The sequence below is a fragment of the Myotis davidii genome, unplaced genomic scaffold, assembly GCF_000327345.1.
Source record: "Myotis davidii unplaced genomic scaffold, ASM32734v1 scaffold392, whole genome shotgun sequence".
Lineage (NCBI taxonomy): Eukaryota > Metazoa > Chordata > Mammalia > Chiroptera > Vespertilionidae > Myotis > Myotis davidii.
Genome location: NW_006284244.1, coordinates 2857912 through 2882640, shown reverse-complemented (window position 1 = coordinate 2882640; position 24729 = coordinate 2857912). Strand labels below are relative to the sequence as shown.

The 24729-nt window shown below is 37.3% G+C and overlaps 1 protein-coding gene across 1 annotated transcript in view; it reads left to right on the top strand.

Moving 5' to 3' along the window:
• PDGFC (platelet derived growth factor C) overlaps positions 1 to 24729 on the top strand; it is a 182357-nt gene that overhangs the window by 119518 nt on the left and 38110 nt on the right. Inside the window, exon 3 of the mRNA XM_006754277.1 lies at positions 8436 to 8616. Within this exon, the coding sequence (XP_006754340.1) occupies positions 8436 to 8616 (181 nt within the window). The remainder of the gene's footprint in view (positions 1 to 8435; positions 8617 to 24729) is intronic.

The window sequence follows — 24729 nt, the reverse complement described above, 5'->3', positions numbered from 1 at the left end:
TGAGCTCTGAAGTTTAAATAAAGCAAGATTATTGCCCCAGCTCTATTTCTCTTAGCTGTAATGACTTTTGCCTTGTTTCATTACTGCCCATCTATAATCTATAATAATAAAAGTGTAACATGCAAATCGACTGAACGACCGAACATCAGAACAACCATCCAGATGACCTTACAGACTACCACGCTATGACATGCACTGGGGCCAGGCCAGCCAAGGCAGGTGTGATGTGATTGGTCAGGGGAGCCCCACCATTGCCCCACGATCACCCTGCAGAGGGGAGGCCCAGGCTACCCTCTGTGGGGCAATTGATCAGTTGGGGTGAGCGGGGCGGGGAGGAGCCTCTACCCAATTCATTTTTCCTGAAAGGCCATTATTATTAACTGGGAATTAGTAAATCATTCATGTTTTATGGCAGTATATGCTTCTGAAATTTTAGGAAATCACAGAAGTTAAAGAAGAAAAGACCTGCCCTAACCGGTTTGGCTCAGTGTATAGAGTCTGACCAGTTTGACTCAAGGGTCCCAGGTTCGATTCCAATCAAGGGCATGTACCTTTGTTGTGCGCACATACCCGGTAGGGAGTGTGCAGGAGGCAGCTGATTGATGTTTCTCTCTCATTGATGTTTCTAACTCTCTATCCCTCTCCCTTCTTCTCTGTAAAAAAAAAATCAATAAAATATCTTTTAAAAAAATGCATAACTACACACAAGTAGTAATAAACTGAGACTAGGTGATAAGTCTTGGAAAAAATGCTGAGCAAAAAAATGTTTTTTATATATTAACTCAATAATCCCTACAACAATTTCTAAGCTGAACTTGATACTATTATTGTGCCTTTTTTTATAGGATATAAAATACTGACACAGAAATTAAGTATTTATTATTTTCACAGTCTATTGATGAATCTGTCTTCTACCTCAATGGTAGATTATAAATAGTGACATATTGAGTTGGATGAGCCTTTGTTTTGTCCTGTTTAACTGGATACAGCATTGTGTAATGGTTAAGAATATGAGCTCTGAAGTTTAAATAAAGCAAGATTATTGCCCCAGCTCTATTTCTCTTAGCTGTAATGACTTTTGCCTTGTTTCATTACTGCCCATCTATAATCTATAATAATAAAAGTGTAACATGCAAATCGACTGAACGACCGAACATCAGAACAACCATCCAGATGACCTTACAGACTACCACGCTATGACATGCACTGGGGCCAGGCCAGCCAAGGCAGGTGTGATGTGATTGGTCAGGGGAGCCCCACCATTGCCCCACGATCACCCTGCAGAGGGAGGCCCAGGACAACCTCTGTGGGGCGATCGATGAGGGAGCTCCACAATCGATCACCCCACAGAGGGAGGCCCAGGCCACCGGGGGAGGGGGGGCTCCACGATTTTCCTAAAGAGGGAGGCCCAGGTCACCCTCCACAGGGCTATCGATCGAGGGGCTCCAGGGAACTGCCGGGGAGGGAGGAGGTGGCGGCAGATGCGGGCAGCACCAGGCCAAGGCAGGTGCGGGTGGGGGACAGGGCCAGTGCTGGGGCTGCGAAGCCAACAGCCAGGGGAAGGAAGGCCTACCCTTGCCGGAATTTCGTGCCTCAGGCCTCTAGTACGTGTATAAGACAGTGGCTATGGAGTGATTGTGCTTGAGATTAAATCAGTCAATAGTTATAAAGTAGCTGTTATATAGCATGCACTACATAATATTTGCTCTATTAGTATGATTATTATTTTGTACAAATATTTTAGCAGGTTTGTTGGGATTTTTATAAAAAATTGGTAAATCTGTGCTTTTTTTGTCAATCAGTAATATTGTATGTTCTTCCACATATAGTGTTTATACTATGCAAATCGACCCAGCAGCGGAATGACCAGTCTCTATGACACGTACTGACCACCAGGGGGCAGACGCTCAATGAAAGAGCTGCCCCCTGGTGGTCAGTATGCTCCCACAGGGGGAGCGCCCCTCAGCCAGAAGCCCTAAGCTGGGCTCATGGCTGGCGAGTGCAATGGCAGTGACAGGAGCCTCTCCCGCTTCTGTGACAGCCTTAAGGATGTCTGATTGCCGGCTTAAGCTGTTAGTCAGCCATCCCTTGAGGGCTCCTGGACTGTGAGAGGGTGCAGACCTGGCTGAGGGACCCCACCCTCCCGGGTGCATGATTTTCATGCACCAGGCCTCTAGTCTATAATAATGAAAGCGTAATATGCTAATTAGACCGGACAGCCGAATGACCTTTCAGACGTCCTTCTGAATGACCTTCTGGACAAAGCTGGGGCTGCAAGGGTCGAGGCAAGCCACCATGGCTGTGAGAACCAAGCCCCTTGCACTAATTGGGCCTTTAGTATTTTATAAAATATAAAATGGGTGCAATAACATTATCAATTTTTTATGATTTTTGTGAGGATTAAATGAGTTAATGTGTACAAATGAAGTAACAATATAGTTATAATTTTTAAAACTTATTTTCAATGTAAGTTAAAGCATGGATGAACACTGATTCCAAATAGGGGTAAAAACTTATGTTCTATGTATGAGGGGTCTTCTGTTAAACTGAAGGCTAAACCAATAAGCCCTGTAGAATAACTGTCATCTTATTAATGTCATTACTTTTCCCAACACGCTCAGACTCCAGCTGACACTTGCAGAGCCAGGCCTTTTTAAGATCCACATCTATTTGTTGGCAGGATTTCCCACTCCCGTCAGATTCCATAATTCATAGGGCAGATTTAATTGACAGAGTTTTAGTTCGTATGAACTAGAAACAGCCTGTTTTTCAGGGTTCGTTTATTTTTGAAGCTGGGTGTCTGACAATTCTGTTTACCAGTGAATTTATTTCTTTGGTATACTCCTTACAATCCTTAGGAGTACGAAAGCAGTCCTCCTGGCCTCACAGTCTTTAACTTCCCACATGAGGCTGAAAATTTTGTCTACAATACCAGACTTGTTTGTTAAACATAAAAGCACATAAATCCTCCTGGGTCCCCAGGGGTATGTTAGAGAAAGGGAGTGATCATTATAAACCACTTAGCACTGTGTGCTGTGTATCATGTTGCCGTGAGAAAGTGATGTTTGATTGGCTCATAAAATAGGTTTAGTAAATCCTTTAAATACTGATGTGAGCAATTGTGCATGTTGGAAATTAATACTTAAGAGTGACTTATAGGATTACCATGTCTCCAGTACAGTCATCTGGGCATGTGCAGATTTCTGTATTTAAGGATGCGTATGCTTTGTGATTTAATTTTTGTATTAAATCAAGTGGTTTTATGATCTCCCTTTCATTTGATAAGGCCTATAGAATGATTTTATGTCATTTTTTTTCTGACTTCATGTTCTTTATGTTTTGGACTATTTTATGGTATATCAAACCAACCAACATCTGCACTGAATCCCATATTCTGCGATGGCATTCTATCATAAAAATAAGAACTTCAAATGGTGTCTTTTTCCAACCACAGTATATTCTCTCAAACAAGTTAAAAAGAAATATGATGTCAAGTGGCAATGGTTTTTGTTTTGTTCTTTTTTATTTTGAAGTCTTGATAGGAACAATGAGGCTTGCGAATACTTCACAAGTAGCTCTTCACTTGGTCCATTTTACATGATTTTGAGTAAGATTTAAGTAAAAAAAAAAGCTATTTTTATGACTATATTCTTTAGCAAGAGGATTTATTGTTTTGATTAAGAGGGGAAACTAAATCTTAGTAAATAATAATATTATTAATAATTTTCAATTCCATAGACATCTAAACAATTATCGGGTGTGCTAATAAAAAATAATGGTAGAATAAGTGGGTGATTGTTATATACCGCTTCTGAAAAAAATCTTAAAATGCCTAATTTACTATAAAACAATTGGTAGTATATGTTAAGTTCTACTGTTTTATACACAAAGGACATAGTACTTTTTTAGATGTTCATTTCAGTTAACCTTCAGGGAATGAAAAACTGTAGATTTTTAAAGCACTATGATAAATGTTTGTGCCAAACTTGTATGAACATGTAAGAATTAATTGCCAGCTGTCTACCTGCAAATGCCGAAATTGCTACAAAGATTAGCGTGTGGGGTTTTTTTTTTTTTTAATGGCATCAAATTCAGTCGAAAATCTCCATGAAAATGTAACACTGTACGTGTCACTCTCTTATTGGCAGGACTTAATTTTTAATATCAGGATATAAGTTAGATAAGGCAAGCCTTAAGACTTATTTGTTCCTTAATGAATTCTTAACATTTATAATCTAGATATTTCTGTGTATGGTTAAAAATGCCTTTTAAATATACTCCATTAAAATGGTTATGTGAGTTAGTTCTAGGTTTGTTCCAGATGATATTTTTTTCTTTTAGGCGCTTCTATTAGAAAGATTATAGTAGTTATTTTGAAAATGGTGTGAAGATACATTTTGGCAGGATGTGTCTTGCCCAACCAGTTTATTGCATATGACTTCAGAATTGTCAGAACTACTTTGTTTTTTCTTCATTGTCCAGCTCACCTACGGTGGATAGTGTCCCTTAGTTCTCTGCCATCGCTCACAGGGGCTTTTCTCTTGTTTCCGTGCAGCTTCTTTTCAGGATGTTTTTGTTAAAGGGTCTTTACTTTCGACCAACACTTGAACTGTTGTTTCCTGGCATTGCTCAAGTATGTGATGATTCTATGTTCCTTCCTTATTGAAACCTCCTGGCTGTGCCTCCTATGCTGCAAGGGTGACAAACTCAGCTGCCTCTATGAGCAATTAATGTAAATTAATGCAGATCTGGGTGTTTGTTTGTTTTTTAAGCAGCATCAAAAGTATATGGAGATTTTTAAAAATTATGCCTGGCTGGTATGGCTCAGTGGCTGAGCATCAACTTATGAACCAGGAGGTCATGGTTCGATTCCCACTCAGGGCACATGCCTGAATTGTGGGCTTGATCCCCAGTGTGGGGCATGCAAGAGACAGCTGATCAGTGATTCTCTCTCATCATTGATGTTTCTATCTCTCTCGCCTTTTCCCTTCCTCTCTCAAATCAATAAAAACATTTAAGACAATAAAAATTAGAAAGGGCATGTCCCATCTACCGCTATTTCCCCTGGGTCCCAGCCTGAGTTGGTATGAAGGAACAGAGGCTCAGCTGTCATTCCTTCATTATCAGTGTTTACTATGTGCCAGGCATGTAGGTGCTAGGGATAAGACAGTAAATTAAACAAAAGATAGCTCCTCTCCTGGAGCGGACACCAACTCTGGAAATTTGAGCCCTCATGGTCACACTAGGGTTAATGATATTTACTATTACCAGATTTTCAAATCTAACAAAGATCCAGATTTTTTTTAGTGAAATTCTACTTTTTAAAGTGTTAACTTTATTTTGAAGAAACAAACTCCCTGTTGAAATTGTGTTTACCTGTTAGCAACACTAGCCTACAAAATAATATTTGAATATCTAACTCTGAAATACCTCCTCACCTATACTTATTTTTCCAGCTTGAGCTCCATCTACTTCTTTTTTTTTCCATCCTCTATTCACAACTGACCGTGCCTGGCCCCTTCTTTCTTCTATTACATCTTATGTATTGTACTTCTTGCTGGAATGCACTTCCATTCTCCCCACCCCACCCTTTCCACCCCTAGTCAATCAGTACTCACTGACAGCCCAAATGTTTCTTTGTAAGCTGACCCTAATCTCACTGTATAGAATTACTCGTTCTCTGCCAGTATTCCACAGTATTTCCTACATTCTCTCATTAGAGCGCTCACCAAAATGTTTTATAGACCCTGAGCCCAAAGAAGCTATAGTTTCATCTTTGTATCCTGAGACTCTAGCATAGCACTTTATACCCAGTCAGTGCTTCCTAAATACTTGTAGAATGATTGGCCAGGCCTGACATCTGGCTCTCTGCAAACCAGCAGTGGTGGTAACCTGCACAGAGATGTGCACAATGAACAGATACTCACTCTATCGGTAGAGGCTTTGTTTCACAAGTAAACAATCTTGATGTAAAAATTATCATTTGCTTTTAAATGGTAGTTATCAACTTCTGTATCAGATATAGCCGCAATAACTACTTAGGTCTTTGTACCAAACTCTTCTTACCTCTGACCCCACCCTCCCTGGTCCCATCACACACATCCACCAAAATTCCTAGAATGGCTATATTGGCTGCTAGTGCATATGTAATTTATAAACCCAGACTTGTCACATCATAGCAGAAATAACCTCTTCCCTTTGTACTCTAGTTTTCTTATTTATTGCTTTCAAACTACGAAGGTATATTAAAAGGTAGGTGTGGGGTGGGGCAGCAATGCAGGATAGACATGAGGAGCAAACTTTATTGAGAGGCAACTGAGTGGCAACAACGTTTGAGGCACTGCACGTGTGTTGTCTCATTATTCCTTTTAGAAAATATTCCAGTGAGTTAGGTAGAATTGTCCTCAATTTAAGGATGAAGAAAATGATGCTGAAACAGGTGAAGTTACACGCCATAAGAGAATTCTGGATGCTTATTTTGGACAAAGAGTTATAAGTATTACTAATTCATTATATACATTGTCCTTTTTCAACAGTTTTCTTCTTCTGTAAATTCAATACTGCACAAAATATATTATTTTTACTTGTATGGTAGCTACTAAATTTAGTCTTTTAAAACAAATTACAAATAGGTTTTCCAACATGTCAGACTTCCCTTTTAACAGAGGTTTTGTAATGTCCTGTTTAGTATTCTGAAGTGCAATTCATATAAGCAATTACCTATTTATCCTCTATTGGTCCACTTACAGAAGGCAACCAATTAATGTCTCTCTTTCATATCGATGTTTCCCTCATTCTCTCTCCCTTCCTTTCTCTCTCTAAAATCAATTTAAAAAATCCTCTGGTGAGAAAATATCTATCTCTATCTATCTATATATCTAGATCTGTATATCTATATAAATATGGGTATAGATATAGATACATATGAATATGGATAAGTCTAATTATTTTAATTGTGATGCAAATAGTTATAAGCAGTGTACCTGTTACTGATATGTTTTTCAAAAATAGTAACTATTGGTAAAGTTCCAAAGTATTGAAACTTTCTTCTACTTATTTGATAGTTGAATTTCTGGAAACTTGGCTTAAATTAAAACTGGAAAACATATTTATGTTTATATCTAAGATAATATTAGATTCTCTACTCAGATGAACAATAGCAGAAATGTCATCTAATGAATATCCACTGAACTCCTTGAAAAGCATGGAGGATGTGGGGCAAATACTCATTTTCAGGACTTCCCACTGGTGAACATCCATGGACCTTGCCCACTACATTTCATATGCTCTCCTCACCCCCAATTATTGAAACAACCTAAAATGCCTTTAAAAATTTCTGAAACATTCTCTAAAAGGGCAATACTGCTCTCAATGATCACCACTTTTCCAAATCTTCCAAACCAAAGTTAGCATGTGTTTTATTAAAAAATTGATCATTTCTTATGTTTAAGACTCTGTGTGTAATGCATTATAAAATAAAAGTATGTCAGTACTGATTCCTTTCTTCAAGGATTTAACAGTATAAAAAAGAAGATGGATCACTTGCATATATATATATCTATATATATCTATATATTTAATGTTGAAAATATTTTTTATCAAAAATAGGAAGATGACGGTGAGCTGAGAACACATAGAGCGGTCTCACAAAGACCGTACTGCAGAAAATGAGATTTGAAAGCTGTTGCTGTAACAGTGATTTTCAACTGGTGTGTCACAAGAATTTTTAAAACATGCAATACCTGACTATTTAGTCAGGGACACTGACCTCTTTTCCCTTAGACTGTCAAATAAAAAAATGACAACAGCCAGCATGACGATAGCTATCTGGTGTGAATGAATCAAGATTATACCTTTTGTTTTTGTCAGGTTGGAAAGTTATATATTTTTGGTGTGCTCCAGAATTTTAGTAATCAGTTTGTGTATGCCATATCTCATACACAAATAATGAAAAGGGTTGAACATCGCTGGTCTATAATGAAGGTCCCATCACGTTGCATCACAGATGAGTAAAGGGAGCCAAGGAGCCTAACTAGCATGAATGAGTTACTGTCAGAAAGTAATGGGCAGTAACAGCAGGAACTAAGATTGGAGTAAGGCTGTCAGGTCCAAATGGAAATTAAATTGAATAATTCATGAATTGAATGTCAGAGATGGTTGCTTCATACAAAATATTTAAGGTTTGAGATGGCTATTTAGTGAATTTGGAGTTCACTAATAGTAAAATGAGAGGGCTTAAGATAAGGGACTCATGTTTCTTTAGTTTGGAATGCATTTTCAGTGTGTCTCCTGTTTTGGGGAATATTTGATTGTATTTACCCAGTTAAATCTGGGACGAGCTCATAGCTGTGGTCCGTAGGTTTACTGCACCCCAGACATGAATTGCCAAAATGACAGGTCATGATGTTGTGTCTCTTCTGTCTTTCTCTTTGCAGGTATGATTTCGTAGAAGTTGAGGACCCCAGTGACGGGACTATATTAGGGCGCTGGTGTGGTTCTGGGACTGTGCCAGGAAAACAGATTTCTAAAGGAAATCAAATCAGGATAAGATTTGTATCTGATGAATATTTTCCTTCTGAGCCGGGGTTCTGCATCCACTACAACATTGTCATGCCAGTAAGTACCACTTAGAGATCTGCTTATTTCATTAGCTCAGTTATTTGTTTTTGTTCTTTTTCCTTTTAAACTGGAGAATCGAGGAAAACAAAAACTTTTCTCTGGCTTAATTTTTATTTTAATAAATGTCACTCTAGTTATCACAACTTGAATTTCATCACAGTAGTTCATTAGCCATGTTAAATACGTTTTCAATAAATGAAATAAACTGTGTTTTGTACAGCACTTAGACAATTGTAACAAACCCATTACCACCTAATTCACTGTTTGGTATTTCAGTGGTGATGAGAAAGTAGTAGGATAGATAGAATTTTCTCTTGAACAAAATGAGAAATTTAGTGTATTTATTATCCTTATCACTTAGGCATCACCATCAAAATTTGGATTATAGAAATTCTTCCTGAGTTAATTTTAAATATGGTCATATTAAATAATAAAATATAATTTTAGTTTTCTAGCATTTTTGTGACCCTTTATTATATGACTAGAGGCCTGATGCACCAAATTTGTGCAAGAGTCGGCCTTGCTTCCCCCAGCTGCCAGCACTGGCTTCCCTCTAGGACTCGGGACTTGGGCTTCCCTCTGGCAGGCCAGAAGGTTGTCCAGAAGGACGTCTGGTCTAATTAGCATATTACACTTTTTTTATATTACTAGAGGCCGGTGCATGGATTCATGCACTGATGGGATCCCTCAGCCTGGCCTGCGCCCTCTCGCAATCCAGGACCCCTCTGGGGATGTTGGACTGCTGGTTTCAGCCTGATCCTCACACTGGCAGTCCAACATCCCCCAAGGGATGTAGTAGTTTGTGAAGTGGCAGGCAGACAGGGAGGAGCCCGAGCCTGGGCCAGGTACCACACCGCTCCTCCGTTCATCCTGGCCCCATTGTGCCTGCTACCACCGCTGGCTGCCACCACAGCTGAGCTCGCCAGCCAGTGAGTCCGGCTTCTGGTCCCCATCAGTCAGCTGAGCGGCGCTTCCGCTGAGCGCACTGACCACCAGGGGGCAGCTCCTGCTTTGAGCGGCTGCCCCGTGGTGGTCAGTGTGCGTTATAGCGACTGGTCAAACGGTTGACTGGTTGAACAGTGATTCTAATGTGCATCCAAGGTTGAGAACCACTGCATTAAGGGGTCATATCCTTTTCTGCACCCACCAAAATTTATTTTTTAGTTGTATTGTTTACAAATATGTTCATAACATACTTTTATCATTTTATCTCTTAATAAGATAAACAATAAATATTAATTTAAAAAAATGTGTTAGTAAAATAGATTTTGAAAAAGTGTTTAGCTCAATTTTTCTACTTATCTTAATATTTATTCTGATTAAATAATATTTATGGCTTTTGTGCCACCTCCCTACCAAAAAAGATTTTCAAATTCTCATTGTAATTTAAGAAATATATTTTTTCTGATTATAATTACTGTATTTTTAGTTGTATCATGATTTCTTTCACCCTTATTTCATGTATTATTTCAAACATTTGTATCTGCTTATTGCACTGAAACAGAAATATTGAAAATTCTTTGATATTTTTATCCCATTCTTATAATAGTAAATCAGAAGTACTTATATAAATATGATGATGTCATCTAGTATAATTTTTAAGTATGACCAATTACAGTGTGGTGAATGCTAAGGTGGAGGTGTTGGGTGGAGGTGGTGGGTGGAGGTGGAAGAGGGCATAGAGGACATAAATGTTGATGGAAAAAATAAAACAAGTAAATATAAAATCCTATATAATTAATATCTTTAATGATTTTAGCTATTTAGTAAGTAATTTGGAACGCAACAATGGTGTTGGCTACATGAATTAGCATCCAGCCAGTGAGTCCGGCTTCTGGTCCCCATCAGTCAGCTGAGCGGCGCTTCCGCTGAGCGCACTGACCACCAGGGGGCAGCTCCTGCTTTGAGCGGCTGCCCCGTGGTGGTCAGTGTGCGTTATAGCGACTGGTCAAACGGTTGACTGGTTGAACAGTCGACCAGTTGCTTAGGGTTTTATATATATAGATAGATAACCTTTTGCATTTTGCTAAATGCTACTCTTACCTTAAAGATGTGAAATTTCTGATGGCTCTAATTTTTAAATTCATATATGTTTTTTGAAATGAATACATTGCAAAGTTAGAAAGCCAGCACTATCTGACATTAATATCATTTTAATAAAATTATTTCTGAAATTACCTAAAAGTCCATCTCTTATGTGATATTTTACTATTTTTCTCCCATTAAGGCAGTGGTTCTCAACCTTGGATGCACATTAGAATCACCTGGGAATCTTTTTAAAATCCTGATTTCTGGGCCTCATCCTCCAGGCCCAGAAATCAGGATTTTAAAAAGATTCCCAGGTGATTCTAATGTGCATCCAAGGTTGAGAACCACTGCCTTGGGGGATGTCCCACAGCCGGTTCAGACCTGATCCCACAGGAATCCTTGCGGGATCAGGTCTGGCAGCTGAGGTTAAATCAGAAGTACTTATATAAATATGATGATGTCATCTAGTATAATTTTTAAGTATGACCAATTACAGTGTGGTGAATGCTAAGGTGGAGGTGTTGGGTGGAGGTGGTGGGTGGAGGTGGAAGAGGGCATAGAGGACATAAATGTTGATGGAAAAAATAAAACAAGTAAATATAAAATCCTATATAATTAATATCTTTAATGATTTTAGCTATTTAGTAAGTAATTTGGGAACGCAACATGGTGTTGGCTACATGAATTAGCATGTAGATTCTTGAATATAAACACTATGCATACAGCCAGGTAGCAATTCATGAGAATTCATGAGTCAAATCAGAAAATATGGAATTAATGCTTGACTTTATATATTATATTCACATTGTAATGTTAGTAGAAATTTTCCTTTTTGATTGCCCTTACTCAGACTTGTGGAATATTTTTTTTTTAAATATATTTTATTGATTTTTTACAGAGAGGAAGGGAGATAGAGAGTTAGAAACATCGATGTGAGAGAAACATCGATCAGCTGCCTCCTGCACACTCCCCACTGGGGATGTGCCCGCAACCCAGGTACATGCCCTTGACCGGAATCGAACCTGGGACCCTTCAGTCCGCAGGCCGACGCTCTCTCCACTGAGCCAAACCGGTTAGGGCAGGCCTGTGGAATATTATTTAAACAACATATTAAGAAATTTAAGTATAATTTAAGATACAGCCAAGAAACCAACAATGAAATCCAAACTGAAGTTTGAAAATGATAATTTACTCATGTACTAACAGTAGAATCATTTATTGTCTACTATTGAAGTTAAAGGAGATATCTCTAAAATATATGCTCTAAATTATATTGTGAATCTTGATCAATGTCATTATACAGATTATCCTATATAATAAAAGGCTAATATGCAAATTGACTGAACTGAGGAACAACTGGTCACTATGATGCACACTGACCACCAGGGGGCAGATGCTCAATGCAGGAGCTGACCCCTGGTGGTCAGTATGCTCCCACGGAGGGAGTACCACTCAGCCAGAAGCCGGGTTCACAACTGGTGAGCTCAGTGGCGGTGGTGGGAGCCTCTCCTGCCTCTGTGGCAATGCTAAGGATGTCTGACTGACGTCTTAAGCCTGTTCCCCAGAGGAAGTGGGCCTAAGCCATCAGTTGGACATCCCCCGAGGGCTCCCAGACTGCTAAAGGGTGCAGGCTGGAATGAGGGACCCACCCTGAGTGCATGAATTTCATGCACCAGGCCTCTATTTTAAAGATAAAAACCCAGCCATAGAGCCTAGATGAGTTCTAGGCACAATGGAGGTTCTGTATCAGTGCTGGAATGCTAAGTTGATCATACAACTCACCCCAGCTTCACTAACAGAGACACCGTTTTTATCTGTAAGTGAATATCAGATTTATGAGCCGTGAGATGAGATAAAGAACCAGAAGGGTCTATGGTTGGTAACACCCATCCTCGAGTAAGAAGGGCCCTGCCACTTGGTATTGACCTATTACCAGAGATTTGCTGTGACTAACACTAGAAACGGCCTGAATTTGAGAGACTTTAGGTGAAACATGTAGCACTGATTATGTAATTAAAATTAAATTCAGTACATATGTAAGTAGTTATTGAAATAGCTTGATAAATTATAAATATAGAGTTTGGTGGGATGAAAATTGACATTCTCTTGGTATCTATGGAAACATGTTTGGCATGGCAACTAAGTTGACCTGTGATGGGCTGCAGAAAATGGAGATATGTGGAGAAATAGCTTTAGGGACCTCATATAAATGTGCCTTATACGTAGAAAAACAGAGAACATGATGGTAGGGTCCTACATTGCCTAATAAGTGTGACTTGGTGTTTTTAATTTTCCATATTGCTTTCTGGATTATTGACATATGGATTTTACAATTTCGCAAGCTTTCATTCTTTTGAGTTTAAATTGATTTTGACAATTTATTGGCCAATTCCTCACCTATCCCACACAGCTGCAGTCATTCTACAGTCAATAACTGCCCACAGAAAGAGCCAGATTTGATGAGCAACAATTTGAAAAGTTATTTTGCTCTTAAGCCTTGCACAGTGTTTTGAGTTATCATTGTGTAATGCTAAATGATGCTCCTCCCTCCATCCACTCCCCCCAACATTATTACTAGCAGGGCAGCAATCCATCAGTCTTATCTGTGTATCAATGAATGAAAGCCTAAGGGAAGAAAGTTTGCCTTCTGGAGAAGAGACTTAAAAGTTCTTGTGTCATTTGCTCAGGGGCAAGTGCCCCTTCAAGCCCCCTCCCTCCACCCATCATCTCTGATACTTCTTTTACGTGCCAGCGATGAGCTTCTTACTTAGCACACCCAAATCCCCAGAGGCAATGGTCTCAACGCAAACCCACCACTAGGACCTTAGGAGCCACTGGCCACAGTGCTTTCTTACCTTGCTCATGATAAAAATGATATTAACTGCACATCTTTATTGGGCTATAACTTCCTACTTTTAGGTTTGTTATGAAATGCCTAGTACAATGGCAGACACATTGCAGCGGCTCACTAATGTCTCATAGACATTCAGCTGTTTTCCCTTAGAGCTGTCTAAAACAAGTGGCGCTGCACTAACTTCTCATTTACTCTGTTACCTTTGTCACTGTTGCACAATAGTGATGATGCATAAACTAGAAAACTGAAGAATCACATGTTCTCTTGGTCCTGATATATTAGGCTCTATTACCAATTGATTTTAATATTTCTTATATTTTACAAGTAAGGAGGTTAACTCTGCAGCTTTCTTTGGAAGCATATATGGACATTTGGTACGAGTCAACCTTGAAGGATCCATGGTTCTAATTACTGTACATTAGTTAAAATTCTCAGAAACAGTTATTGCCACAAATGTTGCCATTAAAAATTATGTTCACCTTCATAAAAATGATTTACTAACTTTCCCCCCTCAACAAATGAATGAGAGCATATAGTTAAATATAGGATTATTTATTATTTTGAAAAAACTGATGCCAATTTAATATTGAAAGATTGTTTACATATTTTACATATAGTATACTTTCCTCTGTAATGTTATTATTTCACTATCATTTCCTTGATTCCCAGATACCTTAGAATAAGATATAAAAAATGTATCCTTCAATTTTACTATTTTAGGTTGATATTATAGGCTAAGTTTGATTTTAGAAAAAACTTTAGCATAGAATGTTTACGTGAAATTATAGCTAGTTTTTGGTAGCTTAAAAATAGTGCTAGAATTACTACATAAATTAAACATTTTAGCATTTAATGCTATTTTCAATAATTATTTATTCTATTTTATATATATATATGTTCCACAGTCATGCCCCATTAATAAATACTGAAAAATAAACCCATATAATTGATGTCAAATGATAAATATTAAACTTTTATGATTGTGCATAAGGAGTTAATAATGTCTTTGATTTTTTTTTTCTTCATGCTAAAAGAGAAAAAAAGAAAGGCCTGGTAGATTAGCAGTGAGAGATTGTTTGGGAAGAAATGAAGCAAAACTGAAATAAAACAGTGCAAGATTGTTTCTGTTTGGAGGCCACACACATTGAGAGCCCAGCAGATCTCTTAGAAAGAAAAGAAAATTTCTTGTTTAATTTTGGAGTAATTTATAATAGGTTGTGTATGTTTTACTCTGTGTACTGTAGCATAAGCACCATTATTTAAGAATGTTAAGAAACCTGCAATGGCTGAAAAAATAATATTTTTATTCTAGAATCAAAACACCTTATTAAAAGTCTTATTTAAAAAAATTCTCAGCCGTAATGTACAAAATATTGCATATTTTTTGTCAGTTACTTCAAAAATGATGCCTGTTTTTGAAATAAAATGCACATATCTAATTCTGAATATTTTAGTAGTTTTATTATTTGTATATAGAACTATTCTTCTTGAGTACAATATTACTTATAATTATAGATTTTTTAAAATGGTTATATGATTTGAGGATTTTCTCTTTCTCCCTCCAATCTGGTTAACATTTTGAAGAATGATGATTAAATTACCACTGATTTCTTTTAAAATGGTTTTATTGAATATTATCTTTTAAAGAGTTTTAATCTACGCTCTCTGATCAGAAGTAATAACACAATATTTTTAACAATTTATTTACTATTACTTTCCATTTAGTGACTACATCAGTTAAGATTAAGGACAAAAGATGTTATAGCTACCAAACCAACTGACTCCATATATTTCTGTCTTTTCTTTATTGCCTGAAAAGGGGAGTGTAGGGTGATGAATGAACCGAAGACTAACTCACAACCATCCAGTGAAACTCATCTTCTTTTAAATTGCTGCCAAATTTGTTCTATTATTTTTATAATTTTACTTTCTTTTTAATATGTATAAACAGTGACACTTGTTTGGGTATTGCATAATTTTAATTATTGTTAGTAAAAGTATTTATATATTTAATCTATAAAGAGATGAAATCATATTAGAGGATATTAAGTATTGTAGCTAGTCTATAACCCCAAATATACATTTTCCTTAATAGTGATTTTGTAAATGACACGTCCAGAGTGAAGTCAGTGCCCAGGCAGTGCGCACTGCATAAGGGTGTATGGTTTCTGTGGGGAGGCTTACAAGGACACTTGATGCCTGAGGTGCCATTAAGGAATGCATGACTGATTGCCAAAGTAGTTATTAATTATGCAGGATACAGAGAACAAAGCAGCTCAGTGAATATAGAAGTTGGGGGAAGAAAGGAGGAGGGAGGATATTTTTTCCATCCCTTCTAGTGTTTGCCAGGTTATTTTACTGCTAATATCATGTAAAGAAAAGTCTTAACTGAAGGCCAAATTTGCTTTTATGTTCAGGTTTTAAAAAATTCCAACTAATGCTAACACAAGGCATCAAATTTATTAGTTTACTTTCTAAAGGGAAGAAAAAAGTGGCATGTCTGGAGTAAAAATACCAAGAGCAATATTAAAGCACTAATCCCATAGGGGGGAAAAATCAATGTCAAAATGTACTCAAGATTAAAAAAAATATATAAATCTTCATAACCAATTGCACTGCATTGCTATATTATGACACTAATCTGATTTCAGCAAGTGACAATTTAGCTCTAAACTTTTAAAAATAAATTTTTATTTACCCTGAAAGAGAATTAAGAGAAAAATTAGTTCTTGTGATTTTTTTGGTAGTATAATGGGATGGAAAATATTTTAAGTACTGTATGTCTATAGTCTTAAACACTTTTCAAAGTATTAGATTTTTATTAAAATACACAACGTACTTATACATTTGTGCAGGAAGTCTTGAGATGACATTATTTTATTTCATCAAAGAAATTATATAATTGCTGCAGAGACTAAACTCTTAACAGGGGGAAGAGATGTTTAATCTATTTTCCACCTAACTTCTAACCCATGGACAGGTTGCTCTCTTTCATGTGAAGCTCATCGTCTCTTTTCCATTTCTCATGAATCTTTTTGTTTCAGTTAATCCCTAGCTATCTAAGAAAGAATTTCAGATGGCATGATTTGTTGTTAGAAATAAAAAGGCAGTTGGTATTACCGCTGGAATGGTAAAAGGCAGACAGACCACTTTAAGTTGATATACATGGAGGTTGTAAATAAGAATTTAAAAGAATTGAAAGCTTGACATGTGATTAATTCATATTTTATATCTAGAGCCACAATGATTTAAAACCTTAGAGTTAATATGGCAGCTAAAGCCAATCAAGAGAATTGCTTTCCAGGTGTAAATTTGTTGCAATTTAAAATGATAAAATAATAATTTTCCTTCAATATTCCCATCCATATTTTTGTTAATTCTTTCAACATTTACTGAAGAATACTTGATGAGCCAGGTTGTTGTGAAAAAAATTCAAGGACATATTTGGTGTTGCCCTAAGCCTTTAAGAACTTACCTTGTTTTGGAGAAAAAAGAACATACAAACATATATAAATACAGTGTATGAACAAGTATCATATAAGTGGTTTGGAAAGATTTTGAAAAGGAGGCGAAGCAATTGTTAAGAGCAGAAGGAGGTCATAACTCTTAGATTAAAGAAAAAAACAAGCTATCAAACAAACAAAAGCCTTGGGAGTTACCTAGTATAAATTTGATATCAAATACGTTATAAAAATCTCTCAAGAGTTTATTAAAAATGCATATTATCAGATGGCAGAGATTATGATTCTCTTGGTCTGGAGTAGTGCCCAGTTATCTGCATTTCATCAAACGTTCTTGGAGATGTTGATACAGAACGTTCCTACATCGAATTAGAATTTGCTCTAAACTATAAACCGAGCAAGATGCAGTGAGTTTTACTACAAGATGTGGGAGAAATATTTTTCATATTCAAACAAACATGAATATTTTATGGAACAGATTGGAGGCTCTGCGTGCGTATTTAACAGCTAACATACCCATGTGTTCTCCATTTTTCAGTATTGCAAAAGAATGGGATTTTCTCATAGAATCAGATGGATAGATATCAAGTTTTAGTACTTTCATTTATTGTACCGACTTTTCTAAGCTATATATTAAAGCCTATCAATTTTGTCAACTGTCAGTATCCGTTACCCATGGAACTAGGATAAATGACAATCTGCCTTCTTGTCTACTTCAAAGCCAAGATTGCCTGATAATCCCCAGATGGCGTGGCTCCAGCACTGAGACACAGTTCTAGACTGGCTATTCATTCCTTCTTCAGTGTGATAAGACACTGTTACCCAAACAAGACAGTCCCAACCATCAAGAAATATTCCTTAATTCTCCTCATACTCTTTTAATTTTTGTCAGAGTTGTAATTGCACATGGTTTAAAGGGCCAGTATTTCTTAGGCTTACGGAAAATAGCATTTGCCCCTACTCCCCTGCCCAAATGATTTTCCTGCTCCTTGGAGGCAAGCACTTCCAATTCTGTTGACTGATTCTTTCAGACTTGACCTCTATATCTTCAGATAACATGTTTTTGCTGCTACTTCTTGATTCTTTGGTTTTAGAATTACCTATGAACTTCACTCACCACACACTCTGGAAGGTGAGGCATTCACTCTCTTTCATCCTCCTTTTTTATCACACAGGTCAGCACTGCCCATCACCCCAACCTCTGTTAGATCCTAATTATAACAAGACCCAAGTTCATGGTGACCATGCAATGGGTCATTGTTCACAGCTGACCCATGTAGTATACTAGGACTGCATTTCCTTTCCTGACCTTTTTTTTTTTTTTTTTTTGGTTTGTTTTCCCTAGTGATGTGTGCATTTTGTTGTTGTTGGCTTTGCTTTACGTTTATACATTTATAAATATTTACCACGGATTCAGTCCCATTCCTCAGATTGTGTGAATCACCTCTCAAAACAGCCAACACATTAGGTTTTCTAATAATTTCATTTTCCAGAAGAAATTTCTGGTGAAACAATCTGGTCAACTTTGATTTGGACTGATCGCCCTGGGCCTGTGCACAGCTGTCATCCTCGGGATTTCCCTCTGCCTTATCCTGAGCGTCTCCTTGGCAGTTTTCTTGCATTCGATCTCTTGTTGGTAGGATTTCTGGTCTTCCTCTCTCTTCATTTACTTTCTTTTGGGGAAGAAAGTGAAATCCTCATAAACTCACTGAAATAAAGGAACATCAGAGATTTAAAAAAAAAATGTGACCTTCCATGACTAAAAATACTTTTATTTAACCCTGAAACGTCAATGAATACTGACCAAGTCCACTAGCCGACTGATCATTCTCTGCATAGGGATGGGCCTTGCTGACCATAGTATTTACTGCGTTGTGAGCAGACTGGGTCAGCTTCTTTAAAAACACACCCTGATTTCCTTAATCTCTTTTCTAAGAGTATAGTCCTGGCTGCCAGTTCTCTAAAATGAGATCTGAGTGGGTCAGGACTGAGAGTCTCAGCATTAAATATAAAACTCCACCTCCTCCATACCCCCATATTCAGAATAATTATCACCACTCTCAACTCACTTGGGTGTCTCAGTCCTTAATCTTCAATTTTATTCTGTTCAGGGAAGAAATCTGTATAGTCTGAAATAAATCAGTCTTTTGTCACAGTGGGAAATAGATTTGAGTGTCTGACCTCTTCATCATTTTCAGTTTGTCCCATTGTCAATCCCACCTGCATTTGGTGCCTGATGCCATCAGACCCAACAGCTTTTTGGTTGTTCTTTCATGTAAATCAGGTTGCTGCTTGGCATTGCCCCCGGCTGAACTTTCAGGTCCACTGATGCAATGACTACATATCCACCTGCTTTTCATTTTCCAAAATGTTATCGCTGTTGTCTCCTTTCCAATTTTCTTTGGCCTTAAAGGACTATGCATTTTTAAAACTATATTTTTAGAATCAATCATTTTTGGAGGGAACAGAGCTAAAATGACCACCTTTGCGCCCCTCCACCCCCACCCCTTTATTCATACAGCAGTGTCTTTATTAAAGGCTGGGTTTATATTTGATTTCAAAAGTATGCAGATACTTTGCACAACAATTGAGACATAATAGAGTTTCCCCCTCATCCACCAGAGATACTCCGCCAGACCCCAGTGGATACCTGAAACTGCTAGTACTGAGCCCTATATACTACATATTTTCCGATACATACATACATACCTGTGATACATTTAAATTTTAGGAGTAAAGCACAGTAAGAGTTTAACAACAATCCTATATAATATAAGGCTAATATGCAAATAGACTGGACAGCGGAATGACCAGTCACTATGATGCACACTGACCACCAGAGGGCACACACTCAACGCAGGAGCTGCCTCCTAGTGGTCAGTGCACTCCCATAGGGCGAGTGCTGCTCAGCCAGAAGCCTTGAGCCAGGCTCATACCTGGTGAGTGCAGTGGCAGTGGTGGGAGCCTCTCCCACCTCCACAGCAGCACTAAGGATGTCTGACTGCCGGTGTAGGCCCGTTCCTCGTGAGCCTAAGCCATCAGTCAGACATCCCCCGAGGGAGGGTTCTGGACTGTGAGAGGGCACAGGCCGGGCTGAGGGACCCTCCCCCGCCCCAGTGCACAAATTTTGTATACCGGGCCTCTAGTAACTAATAATAAAACAGAACAATGATAACAATTATTGTAATAAAAGTCATGTGGATGTGGTCTCTCCCTTTCTATCTCAAAATATTGTATTGTATGTACAGCATTGATACTGGACAAAAAGATGATTCACATCTCAGGCAGAAGGGCAGGAGATTTCATCATGCTACTCAGAACAGCGCACAATTTAAAACTTATGAATTGTTTGTTTCTGGAATTTTCCATTTAATGTTTTCTGGACCATGGTTGATGGCAAGTAACCAAGACCACTATAAGATAAACTGTTGATAAGTGGAAACTACTGTCCATGCCAGGTGCTGTGCTCTGATTGGCATTCAGGAATGACTCTCCATTATCTTCCCATGCCAGATATAATAGGTCCCTAGAAAAGTTGCTTTGTGTGATTATGCTAATGCTATGTTTTCTTTACAAATATTAGATAGAACTGAGTAGTGATTTGCTACTTAACATATCCTAAACTCTGTTTCAGTATCATATCTGGGTGTATCCATGGACATCAGCCATGATTTATTCACTATGCATGTTAGTTGTAACAAACAACTATTCACACGTCACCCATCCATTTGAGAAAATGATATCCTCATACATACTCTCCAAATATTCATTTATTGAGTAATGCTACTAGTTTAATTTAATGTTTTGAACATTAAAACTAGAGCTGTCAAAATTTTATCTCTTTAACTAACATGACATACTCAAACTGTTATTTATATAAGATTACTTTGAAATCAGATGAATTTGATTGTATCTATAAGCATCCATTTTTATATCTTGTGACAGTCTTAGAAGAAAAGTGAATGGTAAGTGCAATTAGTGTTAGGTATTTCTGAAGAAGCTAATTTTTGAAAGCCAAAGATATTCTAGACATCTTTTAGAAAGGAAGTGCTTAATGATATAAACTTGGAAATAGGTGAGTCAGGCAGAATAGAAGGAATATAAACTAAAAGATGTGCTAAACTCGATGGGTGCATCTATGTCATTTATGGTATTCCACCATAATAAAATATTATCACCATTTTACACGGTAAAACTCAGAGAAGGTCACATACTTAGAAGTGAGGATATTCATTAGTGTCTTCCTAATTCTATTTAATGCCAAGCTGCCTCTGCACTAGTGTGGGAGATATACTATAATAGGAAGATCATTGAGGAAGGGAAGGCAAATATAAGACTTTCTCTCATCATCTGTTTTCCCTTTTAAAACACTAAAGTGTTATTTCTGTTTACTGTGATATCATAGATGAGAAACTTAGAGAAGTTGGTGAACTAAATTAGGATTTACCCTTTTTTTGGTAATAGTAATAATAAATATTGAGGGCTCAATTGTACTTTCTCCACACAATTACCTTTAAAATGCAAACAAGAAATAAGCTCCTCCAAAAGTCACTTTCAAAATAAACACAATGTTAAAAGGGTAAGAATTTATATGGAGGCAATATTTCACTAATTATATTTCACTATCAGTCAAACTTATGAGTATCCTAGCCATCTTTTCAGCTTCAAAAATTTTTCAGATTGTGTCATTAAGGAAACTTGGATAAAATTTATACAAAGAAATAGGAAAATAAAATGGAAAGGAGACTTAATTGGAAGTCTATTAAGCACTTACTTAATGTATCACTCTGCAATACCAAAGACCCATAGCATGTTTGGTTTGAAATGATGCAGTTTGTGCACAGCTTCTGAAATATAATAGGCATTTGGTAATATTGAAAGTGAATGGAACCTGGGCTGCGGTGGCTCAGTGGTTGAGCATCAACCTATGAACCAGGAGATTATGGTTCGATTCCTGGTTGGGGAATATGCCGGGTTGCAGGCTCAATCCCTAGTGGGGGACATGCAGGAAGCAGTCAATCAATGATTCTCTCTCATCGTTGATGTTTCTATCTCTCTCTCCCTCTCTGAAATCAGTAAAAATATATTTTTTAAAAATAAAGTGAATGGAAGAAGAAACACAAATCTAAGGTCGGATATACATGGAATGCCATCCCACAGGTGTTTGCAGGGTGACTGCCTGTAGGCCACCAAAGGCCCCATGAACTCAGGGAGGAAATTCCTGCACCAGGTTGTCTTCTTGTCATGGCTCCAGGGCAAAGGTCCCGCCTGCCTAGGTGTTTCTCCTCTAGCTAAGTAAAGCCAGCTTTTGTTTAAATGTGAATAAAAGCCATTATGGAAATACCTGCCTAGTACCTTTCCTTGCAAATAGTTATTCAGAAGAGGGATTAAAGCTGTCATCGTAGCCTTAAAAGACTATATGAATTATCTTAAGTACTTCCAAGGCAGGTTTGCTTAAGAAAGCCAAGGTTTATATTAAAACTGGTTTCCCCCTTTGGAAGAATAATAGGAAAGCATTGAAGTGGCAATTATCTAAGACTCTAAAATAAAATCTGAGATAGGAAATGGAAATAAGTCTGCATAGCTTCCAGCTAGCCTCTGGTGTCTAATACCTCCTCTGCAATTCTGCTTTTCAACTTTTACAGCATTGCTAAAGAGGAAATGCTTTTTTCCAGAAGAATAACATTCTGATACGGTAAAATAAATAAATAAATAAATAAATAAATAAATAAATAAATAAATAAATAAGGCACTTTCCTGCTGGGTGTAAGTTGATGAAATAGCACCGAATGTCATTAGTTGTTTTAGGTTAAGGCATGTGGAAGACAGTGACTTGTTGGAGAAACGGAGAGACGCTGCATGTCAAAACTTGACTTCCAATACCTGAGGGGAAGCGGGTCTTAAATCATGACACATCCTTTGGGTGAGATTCTTTAGATGTCATCTCACATAATCTGGCACAAATATTTGCCTTTCTTTTGGGGATTTGGTGAGTGATGCTTTCAGGGATTCTAATTCCATTACTGATAAAAGTAATAATAAAAAGAGCGCCCGTGTCTACCAGCACACAGTGTTCGGTTTTAAAGTCAGCATCCCTTTCAGACGGGGTCTTTGGCAGGGCACTGACTTCTCTCTGAATTTCATGTCTACATGCTGCTTAGTCACCTTATAGAACTTCCCAAAAGTTTAGTGTTTGATGCCTACATGTCAAGAGGGGTACATGTGACTAAAGTGTGTCATTGTGGCCATACCGATTCGAAGGTGTGCATGCCTAACTGCATACTGAAATCCGTTATCCCAAATCTTGGGGTCATGCTGTTCCCTTATCTGCAGGTTATGTTTTCTCTTCCAGTAGAATTCCTAATTGCATAAAAGAGCTTGGCTGTTTCCTCTGGCTCGCCATAGTGTTTATTTGGCACGAACGGCTTGGCATAATTCCGTGTCACTGAGCAATTTGAGGATGCTAAATCATTAAAGGGACACTTGGTCGTTGGATAAAATCTTGGGCCTTCTGTTGTGGTCCCCTTTGCATTTGGTTTTCACTTATATTGCAAGATTGGGGCAAAATGCAGTTTACTTTAAGTAAATATTGTTATTTGTCTTGAAGATATATGTAATTTTGTATTTTAACTGTACGTTGACCAAAAAAATCAGCCTACCTAAATAAATACACGCCATTCCTTGAACACCTACTACTGTATTGAATCCTTGATATATGTTATCTTATTTATTCTTTACAATAACTCTATGAGAAATTATCCCCATTTTACCTAGGATGAAGTATGCTCAGGGGGGAAAAATGCAACTTGCTTAAGGTTCAGAGCAAATAAATAGGAAAAATTATAGTCAAATCATGGATTTCAAGCATAGTATATACTATATCCTAATTAACTTTTGCTCAATGAGAACTTTTTAAACATTCTATTTTGAGATAATGATACATTGACATGCATTTATAAGAAATATCCAGTATTCCCATCACTTAATTATTCCCAGAGGTATCATCTTACATAAATATATGAAACACAATGTTACAACCTAGAAAGTGACATTGATACAGACTACTAACCTCAAACAGAAATTTTTGAAAAAATAAAAATGCACAACATCGTAGAAGGCATTAAATAAAAGTGTTATATGAAAATACTTTTTGGCTTCAGAATATCAATTTAAGTTAGGAGGGAAATTTTTATTCTGAATTAGGTAACCTCATAATCTTCTTCATCTAATATTTTATAGCTGGTGCAGAACCATTTGTGTAGCTTAGAATAGAACATCTACCATAGATTAAAAATAAAAAAATAAAAAAAATAATACCACAAATCTCTTTTCTTAATGTGAGATTCCTAGTGAATGTGTGAAACATAAATAGTCACTATAAATAAATCAATGAATAAGGCTTTGCAGCGTCTGAGACAGAGATTAATGAAGCTTTAGGATGCTAAGAGCTCAAGATGTAATCTATAGCTTTAAACCAATGTCAAGATTCAGAACTGATTGCTTAAAAAGCCCTTTGTTTCTGCAGAATAGATTGATGACTTTAGTGCTACTAAATCTCCTCATGCAAAATGTATATAATTTGGTTCCAACAGGTATGGTATGTGGGAGTATTTACATATTAAGTGTAACTGGATAATATGTAAGTTTAACTATTTCCAATGCAAAATAGAGTAATATGTGCGATTTTTTTCAAGATTTTTTTGTTGTTTGTTTTTTACTTTTAGGATGTATTGGAAGCCAACTTATGAACAAATTAGGGGCTGATAG